The sequence below is a fragment of the Rhinolophus hipposideros genome (assembly GCF_964194185.1).
Source record: "Rhinolophus hipposideros genome assembly, chromosome: 7".
NCBI lineage: Eukaryota > Metazoa > Chordata > Mammalia > Chiroptera > Rhinolophidae > Rhinolophus > Rhinolophus hipposideros.
The window spans coordinates 10,124,997-10,149,446 of record NC_138053.1 but is presented as its reverse complement, the minus strand read 5'-3'; the positions used below and the strand labels follow the sequence as shown (position 1 = coordinate 10,149,446).

Here is a 24,450-nt window from a genome sequence, read left to right as displayed (position 1 = left end):
TCTTTCTCTTGCTGTTTTTTGGATTTTTCTCTTTGTCTTTAACCTTTGCCATTCTAATTATGATGTATCTTGGTGTGGGCCTGTTTGGGTTCATCTTGTTTGGGACTCTCTGCACTTCCTGGGCTTGTATGTCTATTTCCTTCACCAGGTTAGGGAAGTTTTTGGTCATTATTTCTTGAAATAGGTTCCCAATCCCTTGCTCCCTCTCTTCTCCTTATGGTACTCCTATGATGTGAATGTTGTTATGCTTGATGTTGTCCCACAGGTCCCTTAAATGATCTTCTTTTTTTTAATTCTTTTTTCTTTTTGTTGTTCTGATTGGGTGTTTTCTGCTACCTTGCTTCTGAATCGCTTATTCAACCCTATGCTTCATCAAATCTGCTGTTGATTCCTGCTAGTGTATTCTTCATTTCAGTTTTTGTATTCTTTGTTGTATTCAGTTATTGTATGCTTACTATCTCTTTGTTGAAATTCTCACTAAGTTCCTTAACAATTCTTATAATCCGTATTTTAAACTCTGTCTCTAGTAGGCTGGTTGCCTCCATTTCATTTAGTTCTATTTCTGGAGGTTTCTACTGTTCTTTTATTTGGGACATGTTCTTTGTTTCCTCATTCTGGTTGCCTCTCTCTGTCTGCTTTTATGTATTCAGAATATCTCCTGTCTCTCAGTCTTTGCCAGGTGACATTATATAGTAGGTGTCCTGTGTGGTCCAATGGCATAGTCTCCCTGACCTCCTGTGCATATGTTCCAGGAATGTCCCTTGTGTGTGTTGTGTGTATTCTCCTGTTGTATTTGAGCCTTGATTGCTTTTGGCATGTCAGTGGGTGGGATTGACTCCCAGGCTGACTGACTGTGAGGATTGGCTATGGCCACAATGTATGAGCTGCATTGTGGGGGCTGACACCCTCAGAGGGAGATTTGCCCCTCTGGGGTCCTGTGCCTATTGATACTACTATTGGGGTGTGCTGTTTGTGGGGCTAACCAGGTAGTGCGCTGGTGTGCTCTGAAGCCAGCCTCTGGGTGTGTTGTTTCTGGTGTCTCTTGGGAGGCGCTCCACTGAAGGCCACTTTCAGCTTTGCCTATGACCGGCCCAGGGCTACCTAGGAGGTACAAAGTCATATGTGATTGGTTGCTGTTTGTGCTAGACCTGGAGGCATGTGGAGGTGGCCTCACTGTAATGAGGCCAGCTGCCACCCGTATTGGACCCAGGGTAGCTTGGCCAAAGGCCCAGAGCCCCATAGGTTTCTTGCCATCTGCTGGCTGCCTGTAAGGCCCAGCCATCGAAAGAGCATCCTTAGATGTGTGGGCTGGGTTGGTTGGCGCAGTATGCAAGTGGCACCAGCAATGTGGCACTAGGTGGGCAGGGTATTGTCTAGGGATTTCCAAGGCATGGCTGATGGTTTTTACAAAGTTAATGCAGATTCAGTTTTTGCATCAGTGCTTGGACTGTGACCACTCTTCAAAATGTCCCGAGCCACTGCTGGCCTGGGCAGCTATAAAAGGCTACTGCAGTTTGTGGAGTAGGGCATAAGTATTAATCAATACTTTTAATCAACTTTTTTTTTATTAACTTTTAATCAAAGGTTGAGAGGGCCCATGGAAATGCAGCCCTACATGGATAGGGTGGAGTTTCAGAGAGCATGGGGTATGGGAAGTGGTTTTTACAAAATTAATGCAGTTTTGGTTCTTGCACCAGTACCAGGCCAGTGACCAATTTGCAAAAATACTCTGAGAACACCACAACCAGTCACCACTGGGCTCAGGCCCACAGATTCCCAAGAGCTACCCCAGAGAGGCTGCAGTGTATGCTGTGGCTCAGTGCCCACCACCAAAAGTTCTCCAGGCCTCCACAGACCCTCTGCTGCTGTAAAACTCTTCTGCAGCTTGTGGGGCAGGGCAGGCCACTCAAAAGCCAAGAGTGCCCCAGGTGATTCAGTGTTCGCTGTGTGGGGTTGGGACCCAAGGCATCACCAAAGTGGTGTGCATGCATAGATTTTACCAGACCAATGTGGTCTCAGATTTGGCCCTTCAGGGAAGAGTTCAACATACGCATGATGGATCCCTGATGTAGGCTACCTGTGAAGCAAGCTACACACAGAAAAAATGGCAGCTGTCCCTCCAGACCTCACCCAAAAGCCATACAACTCAGTCTTTCCCCATATGTCTCTGGCACCTCTCGCATTGCCACCCGTCCACCAGACACCAGGTGAGTGTTTGCAAGTGAATGAGTCTATGTGCTGGCACTTTAAGAGGGCATCGGCGTTTCCAGCTGCCTTCTGTCCCACTGGGACAAACAGATAGAGTCCTCACTGATTTTCACTGCCAGATATTTTGGGAACTCCTCTTCCCAGCACAGGACACCTGGGCTGGGGAGCCTGATATGGGGCTGAGACCCCTCCCTCTTCTGGGGGGACATCTACTACTGAGATGTCCCTCCCAGTGTGCAACTACTGCCTGCGGGTTTGGGGTCAGCCCATTTTGCATCTCTGCCCCCCCTACCAGTCTCAATATGGTTTGTTCATTATATCTTTAGTTGTATGTGTTGTGTTCAGCTAGTCTTCAAATGATTCTTGAGGTTGATTGTTCTATAATTTAGTTGTAATTTTGGTGTGATCCCAGGAGGCAGTAGGCATAGCATTTACCTAATCCACCATCTTCCCAAAATCTTTGGCAGTTGTCTCAGCCATTAATTTTTAAAATAAGCTTTCTGCCCCTTTGTTTCTTCTCCTTCTAGGACTCCAATAATGAGAATATTGTTTCATTTAATGATATCCCATAATCCTGTAGTCTTTCTTCATTCCTTTGCATTCTAAAAAAAGATCTGTCTTTGAGTTCACTGACTGTTATTGAATCTGCTCTTGCAGCTCTCTGTTGCATTTATTAAATTCAATCATATAGTCTTCAGCATCAAAATATCTTTTTGTAATTTTTTTATGTTTCATATCCCTTTGTAGTTCTTCTCATTGTGTTTTTGTAATTTTTCTATTTTGTTAACTTTTTTAAAATTAAATTTATTGAAGTAACATTGATTAATACTTATGCACAGACACCATTGCAACATATAGAGGCCACAAACAATCACGGAAAATGACACCAAATGATCTTGTTAAATTTTTGTTAATCTGTGTTTCTTGTACCTCTCTGAGCTTCTTTGGAACAATTATTTTGAATCCCTTGTCAGGCAATTTGTGATCTCCATTTTTTTGAGGTCAGTTGCTAAAAATTTATTGTTTTCCTTTGGTGGTATCATCTCTTGCTGATTCTTCATGATCCCTATCTTGAAATAATGTCTGTTCATTTGAAGAAGCAGTCACCTTTTCCAGACTTTATTAACTAACTTCAGTAAAGAAAGACCTTTACTTTGGGGTTGGGGCACAATGGAGTGCGCTGTGACCTTCAGTGTAGTGGTGTGTTGCTATTGTGGGGAGTGGGGTGGCTCCAGGTTAGTGAAGCATTGTTGGCCTATGCTGCTGGGGTTCACCACATCACCAACTGCATGATCCTTGGCAGCAAGAGCTGTTGAGTGTCCACGGTAGCAAAAAAGTGTCTTAAGCAGCATCAACAACTCCAGCAGTGAGGGACTTAGTCAGGCAGCCAAAGTTGGTGGTATGCAAATGCTTATCAGTGGGGGCTGACTGCAGGCACGTGCCCAATGGTAAGGGCCAAGGCTCGTGGCAGGGGCTGGGGCTAAATGTGGGCATGGAGGTAGAATTCTCAGGCTGTCACTGTGAACTCACATGGCTGCAGGGGCGAGCTGCAGGGGTGAGCTACAGGTGCATGCACAGTAGTGGGGGGCTGCTGAACGGAATTGAGGCTGACAGTATCTAGGTGTGCAGCTGCAAGGATTAGCTGTGAACACATGTGGCAGTTTAGTCAACTGACTGGAGTCAGGCACCTGAACAGCTGCAGGGGACTAGGCTTGAGTTATGCACATGCCCAGTCACATATGCCAGTGCTGGTTGCTGGTGCAGATCCTGGGGCTCAGGGTGGAGGCACCACTTGGGGTAGCTCTGGTGAGGATGGAGTGTGATAAGGCAGGTCTCAGTCTGTTGCAGTGTGCAAATATGAAAACCTGTGTGGCAATCAGCAGCAAAACCTGCAGGGTGTTCACAACAGCTGTTCTGGCTGTTGCTTTCCTCAGCAGAAAAGTCTGTTGGGGTCTTCTGTGGAGCAAGAGAAATAAAAGCACAGTGAATCCTGTCACAAGCTGATCCTGGCAGTCCTTGCTATTCTTCTTTGTTCTTAGCTGCCTCTAGACTTCTCATCTATGCTAATATATTGGGATAGTGAAACCAAAGTTGGTCAAAACTGGGGGAAATTGTATCTCACCCTGTTCTTTTCTCAGCAAGGCAAAGTCTCTCAGGCTGGGGAGTTCCCTCTTGGCACTGAGCAGTGCTGGCCTGGGGGATGAGATGATGTAGGCAAAGTGAAACCATCCTCCCTATCCATTTTGTACAGTCATTCTCAGGTTTTTGCTCCACTATGTTGCTCAAGCTTCTTAAGTGAACTGCTCTCTCACTGACTTATTTTTGTTTCTGGACAGCTGTCTCAATTGTTGTTCTTTGTGGGGCAACAGAGGCTCCTACTCTGCAGTCTTGGTGATGTTACTCCAGTGTGATGTTTCATCATTAAGTGTGATGTTAGCTGTAGGTTTTTTTGTAGGTGCTATTTATCAAGTTGAGAAAGTTTTCTTCTCTTCATAGTTGATGAGTTTTTTTTATCATGAATGGATATTGGAAATATTCATTTTAAAACAAAATACAGTGTTAGAAGTTGGAAGAGTCTTAAGCAGTTTGGCTTGATAGGCCAGTCCCAAGCCAACAAATAGAATTATCTCTTTTTTTTCTCCTTCCATCCCTGGTGGAAAAATGTAAAGGAAAAGGATTTCGATGTAATTGTATCATTTTTTTTCAGGATGGCCAATAGATTCCTTATCTGTGAAGTTTAACTACTATTTATAAAAGTTACCATGTTAACACATCACTTTTTGAAGTTGCTCATGCTGTAGACATAAGTAAAGAACTGGTCTGAAGCAACATAGAGTTTGCCTAGGCGATCTGGCTATCTGTCAACAATCCCTTTCTATTCTATTCAGCCCTGGAGGATGTACTGTATCTTAGTCCTATCTATTCCCCCTGGAAGTGCAGTTTCCTTACTTCATGGGTCATTTGAAATAAAAAAGAGATTGGAATAAAAATGCTGAATACCATATCAGGTAGTTGGATGTCTCCTCCACCCTTACAGGATGCGACACATTTGGGATAAATGTATGTTGAGTATCTAGTGTAAGGTCTGCTACTAAATAGACAGCCACTAAATATTTGTTGAATAATGGATACCCATTTAACAAATTGTTCACAACTGTTGAGACCTCCAAAACTTATATAGGGCAAAATCTCTTTTTCTTTTGCCTCTAGTCTGTTGGTCCAGCCGGATTTATGAGAAGTGCCGTCACACTGTCTGAGGATGAAAATTGGAAGAGAATACGAACATTGTTGTCTCCAACATTCACCAGTGGAAAGCTCAAGGAGGTAAGAAAATAAGAGGACCTTTAATTAAGAATGTTAAATTAATTAAGAAAGTTAAAGAATGCATCTGAGGATAGGTAGAAAATAAGGTTGTTTCTTTCCAAAGGGTAGCCTGCTGAATTTGAGCTTCGTAAAAATAGTGACATTGAAAGATTCATCATAGGAGTTCCAGTCAGGATGGAGGAGTAAGTAAACATGGTGCTTGCTTCTTCTTGCAACCATTCAAAGGTACACCTAACCTACAGAACAACCATCACTGAGAATCAACTGAAGTCTAGCTGAACAGAAGTCCTATAACTAAGGATATACAGAAGAAGCCATGTCTGGTAAGAGGGGCCGAGACATGGAATGGGCTGGTCACACACCCACATGTGGTGGTTGAAAATCAAGAGGAATGTCTCAGCTGCAGTGGTCCACTTAAGGAGCAAAGGCTCCTTAAGCCCCAAACTAGACTCTCCGGCCTGGGGTTCCAGTGCTGGGAAGAGAAGTCCCCACAATTTGGCTATGAAATCTAGTGGAGATTGCGGCTGAGTAAAATGGAAGACTGATGGAGTCCCAGGCCTTCCTCTTAAAGGGCCAACACATGGACTTACTCGCTGACAGACTCACTCACTCTGAGCTCCAATGCTGGGGCAGCAGCTCAAAAGCACCAGGAACATACAAGGAGGAATTGGATTATCTGATGTCAGGGCAAGGGATGGAGGGGCAACTTTCTCCCAGGCAGAAGTGATGACCGAGGCCATTGTTCCTTTGTTGAGTCCTCACTCCACCCAGTACGTAGATGCAGATAGGCACCAGATAAGCTCCCTCAATCTGACTAACACCATTCACCCTGCCCTGGTAATTCCCTGAGATCCCGCCCTCCTCCAACTTGTGGGCCCACCCAGACCAATTCCAGTGGATTTTCCATAAAAATGGCCTATCTTGGCTCATGCTGAGGACTTTCCTAAAATCCCCCAGGAGTTAACAAACCCCAAATAAGCAGCATCAGACATTAGTCTGTTATGTACCTCTTGGTAAACAACCCCAAGCCCAACAAACAAAAGCTAGCCTCTATTCTCAGCTTAGCCTCCTCCAGGCACCTCCAAGCCCAGGTTTACACACATAGCAACCATCTTCACATCACTTTGTAGCTTATGCCAAGTGGACCTGAGCAGGATACAGGCAATGGCTGACTATGACCTGTAACAGAGCTGCACCCAAGTGACCCAGAAACACAAACCCAGCGGGCTGGCTTTGGACAATTTTGGAGCATCACCCAACCACTTCCACAGGCAAAACACCCAAAAGGCAGACTGGGCAGGCACCCAAGTCCTGCTAAAGAAAATCCTGCTCTGTAGTGTAAGCCCCTACACAATAGCTTTTCCATTGTAGTCATAGACAATCCTCACAACCAATAATCCGGAGGGCCAATAACACCCATTGATGTACAAAGAGTAATCAAGGCTCAACTACAACAGGAGGGCACACACAAAGAACACACCTGGAGCACCCGGCTCAAGTGACCAGGGAGACTGCAGCACTGGGCCCCACAGAACTCCTACTACATAAGGCCACTCTACTAAGACTGGGAGACATAGCAGCTCAACCTAATACATAGAAACAAGCATAGGGAGGCAACCAAATGGGGAGACAAAAAAACATTTTCCAAATGAAAGAACAAAACAAACTGCAGAAAAAGAACTAAACAAAATGGAGAAAAGCAACCCACCAGATGCAGCATTCAAAACACTGGTTATAAGGATGTCCAATGAGCTCAGTGAGAACATCAACAAAGAGGTAGGAAACATAAAAATGGAAATAAAAAGCATAATAAAAAAGAACCAGACAGAAATGAAGAATTCAATAACTGAAATAAAGAATACATTAAAGAGAATCAACAGTAGATTACATGATGCAGAGGACTGAATATGTAATTTGGAAGAGAATGTAGCAGAAAACATCCAATCAGAACAGCAAAAAAAAAAAAAAAAAAAAATCCAAAAAATGAGAATAGTTTAAGGGGCCTCTGTAATAACATCAAGCATACCAACATACATGTCATGGGGTGCCAGAAGGACAAGAGAGAGAGCAAGGAACTGAAAATCTATTTGAAGAAATAATAATGGAAAACTTCCCTAACCTGGTGAAAGAAATAGACAAACAACCCTGGAAGTGCAGAGAGTCCCAAACAAGAGGAACCCAAAGAGGCCCATACCAAGACACATCATAATTAAAATGCTAAGGGTTAAAGGCAAAGATCTTAAAAGCAGCAAGAGAAAAGCTGTTAGTTACCTACAAGGGAGCTCCCACAAGACTGTTAGTTGATTTCTCAACAGAAACTTCGTAGGCCAGAAGGGATTGGCAAGAAATATTCAAACTAATAAAAAGTAAGGACCTGCGACTATGATTACTCTACCCAGCAAAGCTATCATTTAGAATCGAAGGACAAATAAAGAGCTTCCCAGACAAGACAAAGCTACAGGAGTTCAACAGCACTGGACCAGTATTAAAAGAAATGTTAAAGGGACGTCTTTAAAAAGAAGAAGAAAAAAAGATCAATAATATGAATAATAAAATGGCATTAACTGCAAATCTATCAACAATTACTTTCAGTGTAAATGGATCAAATGCTCCAATCAAAAGACATAGGGTGGCTGAATGGATAAGCAAACAAAATTCTTACACATGCTGCCTACAAGAGACTCACTTCAGGTCAAAAGATAGACACAGACTGAAATTAAACAGATGGAAAAAGATAGTTCATGAAAATGGAAACAAACAAACAAACAAAAACAGCTTAGGTAGCAATACTTTATCCAGACAAAATAGACTTTAAAACAAAGGTTAGATAACAAGAGACAAAGAGGGACCTGGTATTCCCACTTCTGTTTATCCGCAGAAACGCAAAATACTGCTTTGAAGGGACATGTGCATCCATATGTTAATTGCAGCATTATGTACAACAGCCAAGATATGGAGGCAACCTGGGTGTACACAATGAATGAGTTGATAAAGAGGTGGTACATATATACAATGGAATAGTACTCAGCCATAGAAAAGAATGAAATCTTGCCATCTGCAACAACATGGATGGACACAGATGGTATTGTGCTGAGTGGAGTAAGTCAGACAGAGAAAGATAAATGACAAACGATTTCACTTCTATGTGGAATCTAAAGAACAAAACAAACCAACAAACAGAAAATCAGAAATAAACTTATAAATATAGAGAACATTTTGATAATTCCCAGATGGGAGGGACATTGTGGGTAAGCAAAATAGGGGAAGGGATTAAGAAGTACCACTTTGTTGTTACAGAGTAGTCATGAGGATGTAGGGTGTAGCATAGGAATATAGTCAACAATATTATAATAACTAAGTATAATGTCAGGTGGATACTAGATTTATCAGGGTGATCACCTCATAAGTTATATAAATGTCTAATCACTATTTTGTACACCTGAAACTAATATAATATTGTGTCAAATGTAATTGAAATTTTAAAAAAATAGTTAGGGAAAAGATTCATTATAAAATCTCACTTACTGCTGTAAGCTTGTGAAAGCCAGGTCCTTCTAGGACTGGAGTCTTAAATTTATCTTTGGTTGGTATTGTACTTTGCATCTAGATGTTCCCCATCATTGGCCAGTATGGAGATGTGTTGGTGAGAAACCTGAGGAAGGAAGCAGAGAAAGGCAAGCCTGTCACCCTAAAAGAGTAAGTGTGAGTACAGCTGCTGGGATTCTGAGCTCTGCCCCGACACCCTCCAGTTTTCTGACACAGAACTGAAATTTCCACTGTGGATTTATTCTCATAACCAGACAGAAATATGTGCATAGATTACAATCCAACAGGCCACCCAAAAAGAAATAGCTTACCCCTAAAAGCAGAACAGCCAGGAGAACAAGTCTTCTCCTGTATACATGAACCAGAATTAATTTATCTGCCTAATTGTCACCTTGGATATTCTGAAAGACAAAAATATGTAGTTTAGAAAGAAGAAACATAACAGTACCCAAGTTTTGAGTGTAGAGTGTATGCAATAGTATCAGGGGAAGACACTTGGTACATGCTGGCAGGTTGTGGGGAGAGTAGGAAAGTTACAATGTTGAACTTACAGCAATTTAAAAACTACTTCATGATTTTCTGAGTATACCAACAAAATACTACATATTACATTTTATCACCACTTCCCCTTGTTTCAGTTTCAAAAGAGAGACAGTCCTGCATAGACTATGATGGGTAGGGTGGCTATATCTTTTCTTGTCTAAGCTAAGATATTTTTTAATTATGCAGGAATAATGGGTGTAAACTAGGGCTGCTCTGGGAAAAGTGAAAAGTGATCATGTGTCCATTACCGATGGGATTCCCTCAAATCAATTTTGGAGTGATCTATTATATATTTTTTTAAACTAGGAACATACTTTTTTTTAACTTTCATTTTTATTTAAGTGTGGTTACCAGGACCATCAGCTCCAAGTCAAGTAGTTGTTTCAATCTAGTAGTGGAGGGCGCAGCTCACAGTGGCCCATGCGGGGATCGAACCTGCAACCTTGGCGCTATGAGCATCGTGCTCTAAGGAACTGAGCCAACCGGCTGCCCAAATTAGGAGCTTTCTTAATTCTTACATTTATACAGAAATGAGTCTGCCTTCAGGGGAACCTCAGATCACTGGAGTTGAGAGCGGGTCTTTCAGGAGCCTTAGCAGGGGTGTAGAAAAGGAAGGATGACATTCTTGGCAACTCAGACCAGGGTGCTGTTGCTCTGTAATGTGCTGAAGAGGAATCAACTCAGCATAGACTCTGTGGTGACACAAGACCCAGATCGATGTCACCTTCTTTGACTACACGAGGAAGAGTTGCTTTTTCTACCCTTTGTTCCCCTCAAACACAGTGCAGCTACTATTGCCTGCATTCAAAACACGCTACTGTCATTTGTCTGATTATGGTCTCCATCCTTACGTGACTGATCTCCTTGAGCTCACAGGGGCTGTAACTTGTCGTAGTGACCCCATCACCCCCAGCACAGGGCCAGCTACATCAGTGCCACCCGATAAACACCTCATGTATGAGTGTGGCAAGAGCATAGACTCTTCAGATGGCCCAGCAGATGGTTTTGACAGCATGTGGCTCTTTACCTGTCTGCCTGAGCATATGATCTTACACGCTCTTCTAGCTGCAGCAGTTGGATAAGGATAGCAAAAAGGTGCTGATGTGAATCTCCCATGTCTGTCTTTATGCAGCATCTTTGGGGCCTACAGCATGGATGTGATCACGAGCACATCATTTGGAGTGAACATCGATTCCCTCAACAACCCACAAGATCCCTTTGTGCAAAACATCAAATTGCTGTTAAAATTTAATTTCTTCGATCCACTCATTCTCTCAATAAGTATGTGGACTACTATATTTATTTTTCTTCCTCCCTTTCTCCTTCCCTCTCCTTCCCTCTTTCCCTCCCTCCATCCACCTCTCTCTCTCCCTCTTTCTATGTAAGCTTTACTGAGACATAAGTCATATACTATATAATTCATCCATTTCAAATGTACAATTCAATCACTTTTACAACCTAGTGTCCATCAACAGATAAATGGATAAAGAAAATATGATATATATTCATATACACACAATAGAATAATATTCAGCCAAAAAAGAAAGGAAATTCTCCCATTTGGAACAACATGGATGGATCTTGAGGGCATTATGCTAAGTGAAATAAATCAGACAGAGAAGACAAATACTGTATGATCTCACTTACATGTGGAATCTAAAAGAATACATAAACTCATAGAAAAGCAAGAAATGATTTTTGGTTATCAGACGCAGGGGTTGAAGGTGCAGGAATTGGATGAAGTTGGTCAATAGGTACGAACTTTCAGTTATAAGATAAATAAGAGTGTAGATTCTAAAAGTTCCTATAATGGGAGAAAAAACTTTTAGTATCTCTATGAGGATGTTTATATTAACTAAACTAACTGTGGTAATTATTTAGCACTTATGTATGTCAAGTCATTATGCTATATACATCTTAAATATGTACAAAACTATATGTCAATTATAACTCAGTAAAACTGAAAAAATAGTTTTACTACATTCAAAGATATGTTCAGCCATTACAATATCAATTATTAGAACATTTTTATCAACTTAGAAACCCCTGTACCTTTTAACTTTCACCTCCCCCTCCCTAAGCAACCACTAATCTACTTTCTGTCTCTATAAATTTTCATATAGATAGTCACATAATATGTAATCTTTTGTGGCTGGCTTCTTTCATTTAGCATAATGATTTCAAGGCTCATTCATGTTGTACCATGTTTCTCCGAAAATAAGATCTAGCTGGACCATCAGCTCTAATGCGTTTTTGGGAGCAAAAATTAATATAAGACCTGGTCTTATAAGACCGGGTATAATATGATATGATATAATATAATATAATATAATATAATATAATATAATATAATATAATATAATATAATATAATATAGTACTGGAACACAATGGAATATTATTTGGCTGTAAAAAAGAATGAAATCTTACTATTTCTGACAACATTGGTGAACCTAGACAGTATTATGCTTAGTAAAACAAGTCAAACAGAGAAAGATAGATACCATATGATTCCACTTATATGTGAAATCTAAAAAACAAAATAAACAAACAAAACAGAAACAAACTCATAAATACAGAGAACAAATTGATGGTTGCCAGATAGAAAGCATCCTGGGGGAATGGGTGAAAAAGTTGAAAGGTATTAAGATGTACAAATTGCCAGTTATAAAAAATAGTCATTGGATGTACAGTACAGCATAGAAAATGCAGGCAATAATGTTGTAATAACTATGTATTGTGTCAGACGAGTACTAGACTTATTGAGGTGATCATTCATAAGGTATATAAATGTCTAATGAGTATATTGTGCACCTGAAACAAATACAATATTTATCTCAACAGTAACTGAAAAATAAACTTAAATTTAAAGAATTCGTTTGACCTTAGACACATGGGTTTATTTTGCACTCTAAATTCTATTCTATGGGTTTATATGTCTGTCCTTAAGCCAGTACCACACTGCCTTGATTATTATAGATTTGTGGTGAGTTTTGAAATTGGGAAGTGTGAGTTTTACAACTTTAATCTTTTTTTCTGATTGATTTTGGTTATTCTAGGTCCCTTTCAATTTCATAATATTTTTAAATTGAACTTGTCTATTTCTACAAAAAAAAAATCCAGCTAGTATTTTGATAGGGAATGCATTAAATCTGTAGAGTGATTTGGGAAGTCTAGCCCTCTTGACAATATTAAGTTTTCTGAATCTGTGAACATGGCTGGCATTCTATTTACTTTTGATCTATTTTAATTTGTTTTAACAATGTTTTGTAGTTTTCAGAGTATAAATTTTGCATTGCTTTTATTAAGTTTTATCATCTTCTTGATGTTATTGCAAATGGAATTGTTTTCTTAATTTCACTTTTGGATTGTTTATTGCAGTTTATAGAAATACAATTGATTTCTTCTATCATGAAACCCTACTTGTTTATTAGTTCTAACAGGTTTTTAGTGTATTTCTTAGGATTATCTATATACAAGATCTTATTATTGATAATAGAGATAGTTTTTCTTCATTTCTTATATCAATACTTTTTATTTCTTTTTCTAATCTACTTCCCCTGGCTAGAACTTCTCGTACAACGTTGAATAGAAGTGGTAAGAAGTGGTTATGTTGTTCCTAAACTTAGGGGAAAGCATCCAGACTTTCACTATTAAGTATGGTATGAGCTATGGGTTTTTCATAGATGCTCTTTATCAGGCTGAGGAAATTCCTTCTGTTCCTAGGTTGTTAAGTGTTTCTGTCACAAAAAGGTGTTGGATTTTGTCAAATGATTTTTCTGCATCTATTGAGATGATCACGTGGTTTCTGTTTTTTTATTCTTTTGGTATAGTATATTACACAACTTTTCATTCCTGGGAGAAACACCACCTGATTATGGTGTATACTTCTTTTATATGTTTCTAGATTGAGTTTGCTAGTATTTTGTTGAGGATTTGTGCATCCATATTCATAAGATATGTTGATTTGTAGCATTCTTTTCCTGTGATATCTTTTTCTGGTTTTAGTGTCAAAGTAATACTGGTCTTGTGGAATGAGTTTGCAAGTGTTCCCTCTTCTATCTTTTAGGAGTGTTAGTAAAACAAAACAAAACAAAACAAAAACTGGTGTTCGTTCTTCAAATATTTAGTAGAATTCACCATTGAACCCATCTGGACCTAAACTTTTCTTTGTGGGTAGTGTCTTGATTACTAATTCAATCTTTTTTCTTGTTATAGGTCTATTCAGATTTTCTAATTTTTTTTTAGTCAGTTTCTATACATAGTTTGTGGCTTTCTAGGAATTTTTCCATTTCATCTAAGTTATCTAAATTATTAGCACACAATTGTCCATAATATTCTTTTATACATAGTCCTTTTATTTTTTAATGTCAATAATAATCCTCCCTCTTTCATTTTTGATGCTAGTGATGTGAATCTTCTCTCCTTTTTTTGATCAGTTTAGCTAAATGTCTTCAAAGAATCAGCTTTTTATTTCATTGATTTTCTGTATTGTTTTTTATTATTTATTTTATTAATTTCTTGTCTCATCTTTATTTCTTTGCATTTGCTTGCTCTTTTTTTATTTGCTCTTTTTTTTTCAGTGTATTAAGGGGGAAATGTGGTTATGGATTTGAGATCTTTTTTCTTTTTTAATGTAGACATTTGTAGCCATAAATTTCTCTCTGAGCAATGCTTTCACTACATCCATGAATTTTGGTATGTCATGTCTTCATTTTCATTCATCTCAAAGTAATTCTTAATTGTCCTTTTGATTTCTTCTAAGGGTATTGTTTAATATCTACATATTTGCAAATTTTCCAATTTTCTTTCTGTTATTGAATTCTAATTTCATACCATTGTGGTTGAAAGTCATACACTGTATTATGTCTATTCTGACTATTTTTTGAAAAGAACAGCTAATTAAAGTAGTAAACTATGGTCTAGTTTATCCAGAGTCATGCTAGTCCAATAGGCAAAGAGCTAAGAGGTCTGTGGATTTGATCCTGTTCCTTTGGTCACTTCAAAGATGTAGAAGTTGCCAGTGATCTCACTGCTATAGGGAAGGCCTTTATGAGTGGACTTACACTTGCCTAGCCATGGCCTTGGAAATCTGAGCAAAGTTCATGAAAGGAATGGCTCCTGGTGTGAAGCTTGGTGTGTTTTACTTTTTTGATTAGTAGAGAAAATTATAATTGCTCCAGATACATTTTGTATTTTTATTGTGCTTTCCTTTTTCCCTACAGTACTCTTTCCATTCCTTATCCCAGTTTTTGAAGCATTAAATATCCTTGTATTTCCAAAACGTCTTACTGATTTTTTCACAAAATCAATAAAAAGGATAAAAGAAAGTCGCCTCCATGATAAACAAAAGGTAAAATCTGGTGGTGGTTACATGGGTGTGTTCACTTTTTGATAATTTATTGAGCTGTATACATACGACGTGTGCATTTCCCTTTTTTCTTAATGTAGGTAGAGAACTCTAGGGTTTAGAGCAAGAGAGTTATAAAATTTTGTGGGGAATGAAGAAGATGGAGGTTTGGAAAGGGAACAAAAATGAATCAGAGAGACAATGTTTAAAATGCAATAAAGGCAAAATGATTATTATGCCATTGCATGAATATTGTTGAGATAAAAGTATACCACTTCCCTTTAGTAAATTGTCAAAGTACAAAAATTACTGTTTAAAAATTATTTTCCTTGTATTATAATTTCTTCATATTGAATTGGCAAAGATCACTCAAATACCAAGACTCTTATTTTACATGTTCTGCAAAGGAATGCCCCATGAGACACCTGGTAGAGTATAGTTTATGTTAAATTGGAGCCCATTCAGACACTGGAGAGGACAGGAGTCTTCTCTGGGCATTGAGGCTGCAAGCTAGCTAACACAGATTTGCCTTCTTGAGGCTTGGAGTCCAATTCAAGAATGTCTGCATGTCCGGGGGACAGGGCTGGTACCCCAGGGTGTCACTGATGATTGTTCAGCATTCTGGGAGGATGGGGATTTCAAAATGCTTATGGAAAAGCTGCTGATAAACTCTGCAAATGTCAGGGGATTCAGATATGTGGCCATTGGTTAAGAATTAAGGCATGAAAATAAAAAGGATTGAAGTCTGGGACTTCCTCCTGAGCAAGCAGGAGTGATAAGAAAGAGAGCAGACGAGTCTTTAGCCAGGAAGCTGTGCTTAAAATCAGAGAAGTTGAAGATCAGAGACAGTGAAGATCAAACATCAGTTGGACATGATGGCTGGATTTCCCCCAGGGAGACAGCCTGCTCTCCAAGATTTGTAGATGGATGTTTATGTTCACTGATGATTCAGGCAGCACTAGTCAAATTTCTGAACTGAAATAGGCCATGCTCTCAGGGAAGAGGTGAAGTACTGCACTTCCGGTTTATTTCTGATTTCACAAGTGACTTTCTGTCATTGAACTTTCTCCTTCTGCTTCCAGCACCGAGTGGATTTTCTTCAGCTGATGATGAACACCCAGAATTCTACAGAAACGGACAACCATAAAGGTACCCAAGGTGAGCTTCAGAGGGCCACAGTGAAGGGGAGACTAAGGTAGCGGTGTTTCTGAAAATGTGCAGGAAGATTCCCAGGCAAACAAGAATTTCCTCCAAATTGAAGAAAGGCACATGGTCAGAGACAGAAGGTAGGCAGTGGCACTTTCTAGAAGTATGCAGACATGACTTTGTTCAAAGCTTAAATGGCAACCATAAACAAGTATTTTATGCCCAGAAATCAGTCAGTGGTCTGTACATCAGAACCTCTGGGGAGCTTGTTTCCAATGTCCATTCTCTGGCCTCATCATCCCCACGGAATCAGAGTCTCTGCCTGGAAGTTTGCTTTAAGGCTCCCTCACATCGGGAGGCACGTGGCCCCAGTGTGGGTGACCTTAACTTGGAACGCTTGGTTGAAATTGTGTTCACTAGCTTATCTACTGTAAACTTTTATTTTTCCTTTGTAACTAATAAGTAAGTTGTGTGGAAGCCTTTGAGACTAAGTAAATATTCTATTTTCTCTTCAAACTTTCCCCCACTAGTTTTATTATCTGTGGATGGTTTTTGACTGAAATCATTATTACTGTGATGGTTGCAAAATGATGACTTTCTAATTCCAACATTTCTACATTTACAGTTGTTGTTCTAGTGTAAGGGAGAGCTCTCCATTCTCCCTCATTTATTTATTTGTTTATTTGTATCAGTACTATCTCATATATTACAAATTTACTCTTACATCAATCTTATTTTTGATGGTCATTCATATTCTCTCAGCTTTGTCTACTGGAGCCCTTTCAAGTGGGCTCTGGGTTTATTTTTTTCTTGTTCTTGCTTTTTAATTTTTTTACTTTGTCAATTGACTTTATCTTTCAGGGAAGTTTTAGGTTCACAGCACAATTGAGTGTAATGGACAGAGATTTCCCTTCAAACTTTCCCCCTTTGCCATCTATACTCAGCCTCCCGAACTATCAAAATTCCTTACAGATGTGTATCATTTGTTATAATCAATGAACATACATTGATGCGTGACTATTACCCTAAGTCCATAGTTTCCACTAGTGTCCACTATTGGTGTACGTTCTATGGGTTTTGACAAATGTATAATGACATATATCCACCATTATAGTATACAGAGTGTCCTGTATCCTTTTCACCTATCATTTTGTGAGTACTTCCTTGCTTTCTGGTTGAGAAAATTCTAGGATTTTCTATATTTCCCCTGATCAACCCTGGAATCAGTCATTTCTCCAAGAAGCTGTGGTTCATTTTAGTGAACCAAATAGTATTTAGAAACCAAAATATGGGTTTTGGAATGCTCATTGCTACTTAGATTTCTTTGCTTCTAGATCACCATAGGGGACAAGCTAAGAACATCAAATATATTTACATAGATATGATAAATATAAATATACCCATAATTAGACTAGTGATGTAAAGATATCTCTCTCTCTTTCTCTCAAAAAAAACCTTTTATTTAGTTTATTTTCATAATATAAATAATCCCATCATGGTTAATTTCAAACTACCAATGGTTTGACAACCATCTCACAAAATTTCTGAGTATTTAATAGTTGGTTCTAGAGAGCAGGGATGAGATGACTCTAATACACCAGCATAAATATATCTATATCTATGTCTATACCTACATATTTCTTTCCTTTTTCCTTTTTTATTAATTTCAAGTGTACAGAACAATGTAATAGTTAGACATTTACAACACTCACAAAGTGATAACCACCTCCCCCAATCTACTACCTTTCTGACATTGTATATAGCTGTTACAGTTCCATTGACTCTATTCCTATGCTGTACTCCACATCCTGTGACTATATGTATATGTTAAATTATAGTTGACATTCAATATTATTCAGCTTCAGGTGTACACTGCAGTAGTCAGGCATCTACACTGCCCATGAAGTGGTCTCCCTAATAAGACAAGTGTCCATCTGACTCTTCTTTATTTCTTTACCTTTTATCTATCTATCTCTCTATCCATCTATATCTATCTATCTATCTATATGTATGTATTTATCGATCTATCAATCATCTATCTGGTCCAAATTTCTGGAATGGAGGAAATATTCTATATCTACATTGTTCAATACAGTAACCACTAGATACTTGTGTCGTTTGAGCACTTGACATGTGACCAGTGTAACTGAAAACTGAATCTTATACTTATTAATTTTAATTAATTAAAATTTAAATTTAAACTGTCACATGTGGCTGGTGGCCATATTGGACAGCACAGCTATAAACTTTGGATAACATGGGGTATGTGCTAACTGGAGGTTAAAAACATTTATAGTTGACTTTACCCCCAACAGCATCATAAAAATCATCATTGGAAAATCAGAACTCTGTAGCTCTTTCTTACACTTATTTTGTATTGTTTTTGCTTGTAAATTACATGGTTGCATGGGTGCCATGTTTATTTCAGAGGTCTAAGTATCTAAAGGTCCTAGTCTAGTCCCAGTCAAATAAATTAGAACATGTTCAGTTTCTCTCAGGAGAAAATTTAAAAGGAGGCCATTTTGACCCTAAGAACTGTTTGCTGAGCATATAGTAGAGGAAAGAGAAGGTGCATGTGCTGAGAAAGATGACATTCAGGCTATGATTGAATAAGCATTGATAATTCCACTCACTGGTACCTGTTCTCTTATATTTATGCTGGTCAATGCCCTTGTATTGACACATTCTTCTGCTATTTTTTTAATGTTAAAAATGGAATGCTTATAGAATACAGAGGACAATGAACTATGGATCCTGGTTGGCACACATATATTTCACTGTTCTATCAACTGACAGGGCCTAGAAGCAACAACACCTCAGTATCAAGAGCACACCTAGCACCCAGATCTTGGTTCCTTAATACCATTAAAGAATAAAGATAAGTAAGAGAAAAAATAAACATGTGGGATTACATCAAACTAAAAAGTTTTTTCACAGCAAAGGAAACCATCAATAAAACAAAAAGGGATCCTACTGAATGGGAAAGATATTTGCCAATGATATATCTGATAAGGGATTAATATCACAAATCTATAAAAAACTTACTCAACTCAACTCCAAAAAACCAAACAACCAAATTAAAAAATGGGCAGAAGACTTGAGGAGACATTTTTCTAAAAAGGACATACAGAAGGCAAGAAGACATATGAAGAAATGCTCAACCTCACTAACCATCAGAGAAATGCAAATAAAAACCACAATGAGATACCACCTCACCCCAGTCAAAATGGCTATCATCAATAAATCAACAAACAACAAATGCTGGTGCAGATGTGGAGAAAAGGGAATGCTAGTGCACTGTTGGTGGGATTGCAGATTAGTGCAGCCACTATGGAAAACAGTATGGAGGTATCTCAGGAATCTGAAAATGGAACTACCCTATGATCCAGTAATTCCACTCCTAGGCATCTACCCGGAGAAATCCAAAACTCCAATTCAAAAATCTGTATGCACTCCTATGTTTATTGCAGCACTTTACACAATAGGCAAGACATGGAAACAACCGAAATGCCCATCGGTAGATGACTGGATTAAGAAGCTGTGGTACATTTATACAATGGAGTATTACGCAGCCATAAAGAAGAAAGAAATCTTATCATTTGCAACAACATGGATGGATCTAGAGAACATTATGTTAAGTGAAATAAGTCAGAAAGAGAAAGACAAGTACCATATGGTCTCACTTGTATGAGGAATCTAAAGAAAAGAATAAGTGAATGAACTAATTAGAAACAGTTTTGGGGACAAAAAGGAAAAAACTGAGAGTTGTTAGATGGGCGGGGGAGGGGATAACGGGAAAGGTGAAGGGATTAGGAAGCAGCTGGTAACCACAAGATGGCCTCAGGGTTTTTGAAAATTAATTTGGGGAACGTATTCAATAATGTTGTAAAGATTTTGTTGGGTATCTGATGGACATGCGTCCTATTTGGGAGACCACCTCAGGGATACTGTGGATGCCTGATCATGGCATTGTACACCAGAAGCTAAACAATAATGAATGCCAACTATAATTTTATATATATAATGTGATGGCTCGGTGTGAGGTCGGAGGGATAGTGGATGGAGGGTGGGGGGTTCACAGTGTGAGGGATATGAATGATGAACGTCTAAGTATTACCTTGTCTTGTACACCTGAAACTAATAAATTAAAATAAAAATATATATATATATGACAAAAAAAAACCTCATAGACACAGACACTAGTTTAGTGGTTACCAGAGGGTAAGGGGGGTGGGGGTGGGAGATGAGGGTAAGGGGGATCAAATATATGGTGATGGAAGGAGAACTGATTCTGGGTGGTGACCACATAATGGGATTTATAGATGATGTAATACAGAATTGTACACCTGAAATCAATGTAATTTTACTAAAAATTGTCACCTCAATAAATTAAAAAGAAAAGAATAAAGGAAGCAGGGCTCCTTGGAAGAATGATTGACTCAGAGATTGCGACAGGAAAAATATAAAATGAATCCAGAGCATCTTATAGAGCCATAAAGTGAGACATGCTTAAAAACAATATTAACCTCACAATGATATGAGTGTAAAGAAGGGACACAGAAGCCAACTGAAACAGCTCCCAATGGCCAAAGATGGAACACTTTGAACAAAATAAAGTATTATTGCATTATTTCCCAAAGTATAAAATTAATATCCATGAGTTCATAGTGGTATAAATAAATTGAATAAATGGCGGAGAAAAGACCAATTTCTTTCTGAGAAATTCCAAGTAACTTATGTAGACATTCCATCTTTAAGGAGAACACAACTCCCCTCTCCTGCGGGGTGGGCATCACACAGTAACTTCATTGCAAAGTGTGCAGTATTGGGTGGAGGGGAGAAACCTTACAGTGGAGAAACCTGGCAAATAAGACCTCAGCCAGGTGACCATGTCTAACATCAACAGCCATAAATCATGTTGTTATCATATACTCTTGATATGTGATGGGAATAGCACTTTACCTCTGTGGTCTTCCTCTCAAAATTCCTTAAGCCCAGCCTAATCATGAGAAGAATTCAATCCTAACTGAGGGACTTTTTACAAAATACCTGACTCAAAAACTCAAGGTCATCAAAAACAAGAAAATCTAAGAAGTTGTCATAGCCAAGAGGAGCCTACGGAGACATGATGACTAAATTTAATATCCTCAGTGAGATCCAGGTTGTTCTCTTTTGTGTGAATTCCTAGGCACCGAGCCTCCTATTAGTGTCTCTTTGGGGCATGTAGATTTATTCCTCTGGGGTTTGTTTCCCTGATTAAAATTTGAGACATGACCCAAATTTTCAGCACAAAAGTCTATTGACAATCATTTCTTTCAACCTAGTAGTTTCTTTCAATAAGTGGTTATTTATCTTGGTGTCACACTGGGATAGCTGTCAGACATCTGAGGTCCTGATGGAGGCAGGTTTCTCACTCAGGTGAAGGCATCTGAAAACTCCATACACAGACTGTCCCCCTACCACTAATTTCCTCTCTTCAGAAGAGCCAAGGATGCCCTACTTTCAAGTCATCCTGGCACTGCATCTGACCAAAGTCTACAAGTGGCCCCTCTGCACGTGTCTAGAACTCTGCTGGGATACGCCAACCCTGGCAGAACCACAGGGAAAAGACTCTTCTACTATTTTAAGCCATCGATTATAATAGGATAGCGCACCACTCCTCTAGGTTTGTGTCAAGCTCTGTAGTTTCTGTACACATCTGAGATCATCCATGTTGAAGACATTTGCCCAGGTCTTCTATTCCCTGATGCCTCCTAAATGTGTAATCCATGCTTCTCCACCTCAGTTGTGCATACAAATCGCCACATCTCTTGAAAAATCAGATTGTGATTCAATCGTTCTAGTGTGGGGTTTGAGACTGTGCATTTCTAGTAACCTCCCGGTGCTGCTGATGCTGCTGATCCATGGATAATGCTTTGAGTAACAAGTAGCCCAACTGTTCTCTTACGTTTCTTTGTTTTTTTGTGTTTTTTTTTGTCTTTTGTTTTTTGTTTTGTTTTGTTGAGAGCCCACTGGCCCATGTGGGAATCGAACCGGCAGCCTTTGGAGTTAGGAGCATGGAGCTCTAACCGCCTGAGCCACCGGGCCGGTCCCACGTTTCTGCAAAATGTTTAAATAACAGATCCTTTAATGTTTCCCTGCATAAGCCGTAGTATTGCAAACTCTCTCAAAATGTTTCCAAGTATAATTTAGCTAGAATAATGTAAATGTTTCCTGAGGGAGAATGCTAACCCATATTACTTGTAGCTATACTACTTTTGGGTTCTCCAAGAAACATACGGATGACACTGTGTGTGTTACACAAAAATACACTCTCTGAAATTACACATCTGTGTTAGCGGTGAGAGTGGCGTAACCAGAAACAGATGGCCAAGAATAGGAGAAGCTGGATTAAGACAATTTTTGCCATTTTCTGGCTCGGTCTGATGCACATCAGCATACAAACCACTCCCAGTTTGACTGAATTGCTTTTCCAATTTTTCCACTAGGGCTTTGGGAGTTGAATTTAGATTTTTCATCATCGAAACTGTGATAATATACATTGACCTGCTTATATAAAATGTCTTTCCTCTCCTTTTAGCTTTGTCTGATCTGGAGCTGGTGGCCCAATCTATTGTCTTTATTTTTGCTGGTTATGAGACCACTAGCACTGCTCTTTCCTTTCTTATGTATATTTTGGCCACTCACCCTGAAGTGCAGCAGAAACTACAGGAGGAGATTGATACAACTTTCCCCAATAAGGTCAGTAGGTGATACCTGGAAAGGGAGGGAGAAAATGAAGCCTTAGCAGGAATGCTTCCTAACCAGTTCCTAGAAGAATTTTCGCAAAGAGCGTATGAGGTCTGACAATTAAGTTCACAAACTTGTTGCAATGATGTTGCTAACCTTTTTTGATATCAGAGGACTTATTCATTATGAATTTGTACCAAGTGGACAAACAGTTAACCAAGCTTAGTATTTGGAAGTGCTGAAATGCTGTGTGAAAAAAGTTAGACGACCTGAACTTTTCACCAGCAATTCATGGCTCTTGCATCACGACAATACACCAGCTCACATGGCACTGTCTGTGAGGGAGTTTTTAGCCAGTAAACAAATAACTGCATAGGAACACCCTCCCTACTCACCTGATCTGGCCCCCAGTGACTTCTTTCTTTACCCAAAGATAAAGGAAATATTGAAAGAAGACATTTTGATGACATTCAGGACATTAAGGGTAATATGATGACAGCTCTGATGGCCATTCCAGAAAGAGTTCCAAAATCGCTTTGAAGGGTGGATTAGGTGCTGGCATCAGTGCATAGCTTCCCAAGGGGAGTATTTTGAAGGTGACAGTAGTGATATTTAACAATGAGGTATGTAGCATTTTTTCTAGGATGAGTTTGCAACCTTAATTGTCTGACCTCGTAAGCATCAACTCTTTCAGCTGGACTATTTAGGAAAAATGTAAAGAAACAAAAGCAAATGAAAAAACATAGGTAATGTATGCTTTTCATAGATATATATAAGATCTTTGAAAGAATTACTTGTCATGGCATATCAGTTATCTGTTACCACAATAATGTTAATTAAAAATTTTTTAAAAACCTCAGTGGCAATTTCTTGCCCAAGTTTATTGATAGATATCTCTGATGATATTGGTGGGACTTGCTTTGTTCTGGCTATTGGCTGCTCTAGACTAAACTTGGCTAAGCTGGCTGGGCTGACTAACATACACAAATGCTCCACGTGACTCCCATACTCCAGAAAGTTAGCCTGGGTGTGTTTTTCTAAGGTAATGGCAGACGGCAGGAGCAAGAACTCAATTATGTAGGTACCTTTCAGAATCTGCCGGCATCACATGTAGCCAACATTCCTTTGGTTCAAAGCAAACCACATGGCAAAACCCAGCATCATAAGGGAGAGCTCCACAGGGTTAGATGGCGAAGGACATGGACATAAAGGGGTGGAGAATTGGTACCAGTAGTCCTATGTACCCTGGATAAACTTTGCAGACTAGGAGAAACCTGGTATACAGGAAAAGAGCATAGAGTAGGAAATAGGAGGCATGAGTTTGAGTTCAGACTGTGGTTTTGGGTAAGTCTTATGACCTTTCTGAGTTATAGGTCCTTCAGATATAGTGTAAAGGTATTAAGGCCTATCTAAATTAAAGATTATTTTTCTTCTCTGGGAAAGCTCATATTAGGATTCTTTTGATTGCAATAAGAAGGAAAGTTCACTAAGAGACACAGACTACCTAAAGCATTCTGCCCTGCCTTTTGTATAGTAATAATTGCAAAGAAATAAAAACACTAGAGGTAAAATTTGCTTCTTACTGTATATGTCTATACTAAATGC

The 24,450-nt window shown here is 39.1% G+C and overlaps 1 protein-coding gene across 1 annotated transcript in view; it reads left to right on the top strand.

The window, feature by feature from the left end:
* Window positions 1–24,450, top strand: part of LOC308500132 (cytochrome P450 3A12-like) — a 53,916-nt gene that overhangs the window by 12,203 nt on the left and 17,263 nt on the right. Inside the window, exons 5-10 of the mRNA XM_081054339.1 lie at window positions 5,419–5,532; window positions 9,140–9,228; window positions 10,754–10,902; window positions 14,846–14,973; window positions 16,053–16,128; window positions 22,697–22,857. Coding sequence (XP_080910465.1) covers window positions 5,419–5,532; window positions 9,140–9,228; window positions 10,754–10,902; window positions 14,846–14,973; window positions 16,053–16,128; window positions 22,697–22,857 — 717 coding nt within the window. The remainder of the gene's footprint in view (window positions 1–5,418; window positions 5,533–9,139; window positions 9,229–10,753; window positions 10,903–14,845; window positions 14,974–16,052; window positions 16,129–22,696; window positions 22,858–24,450) is intronic.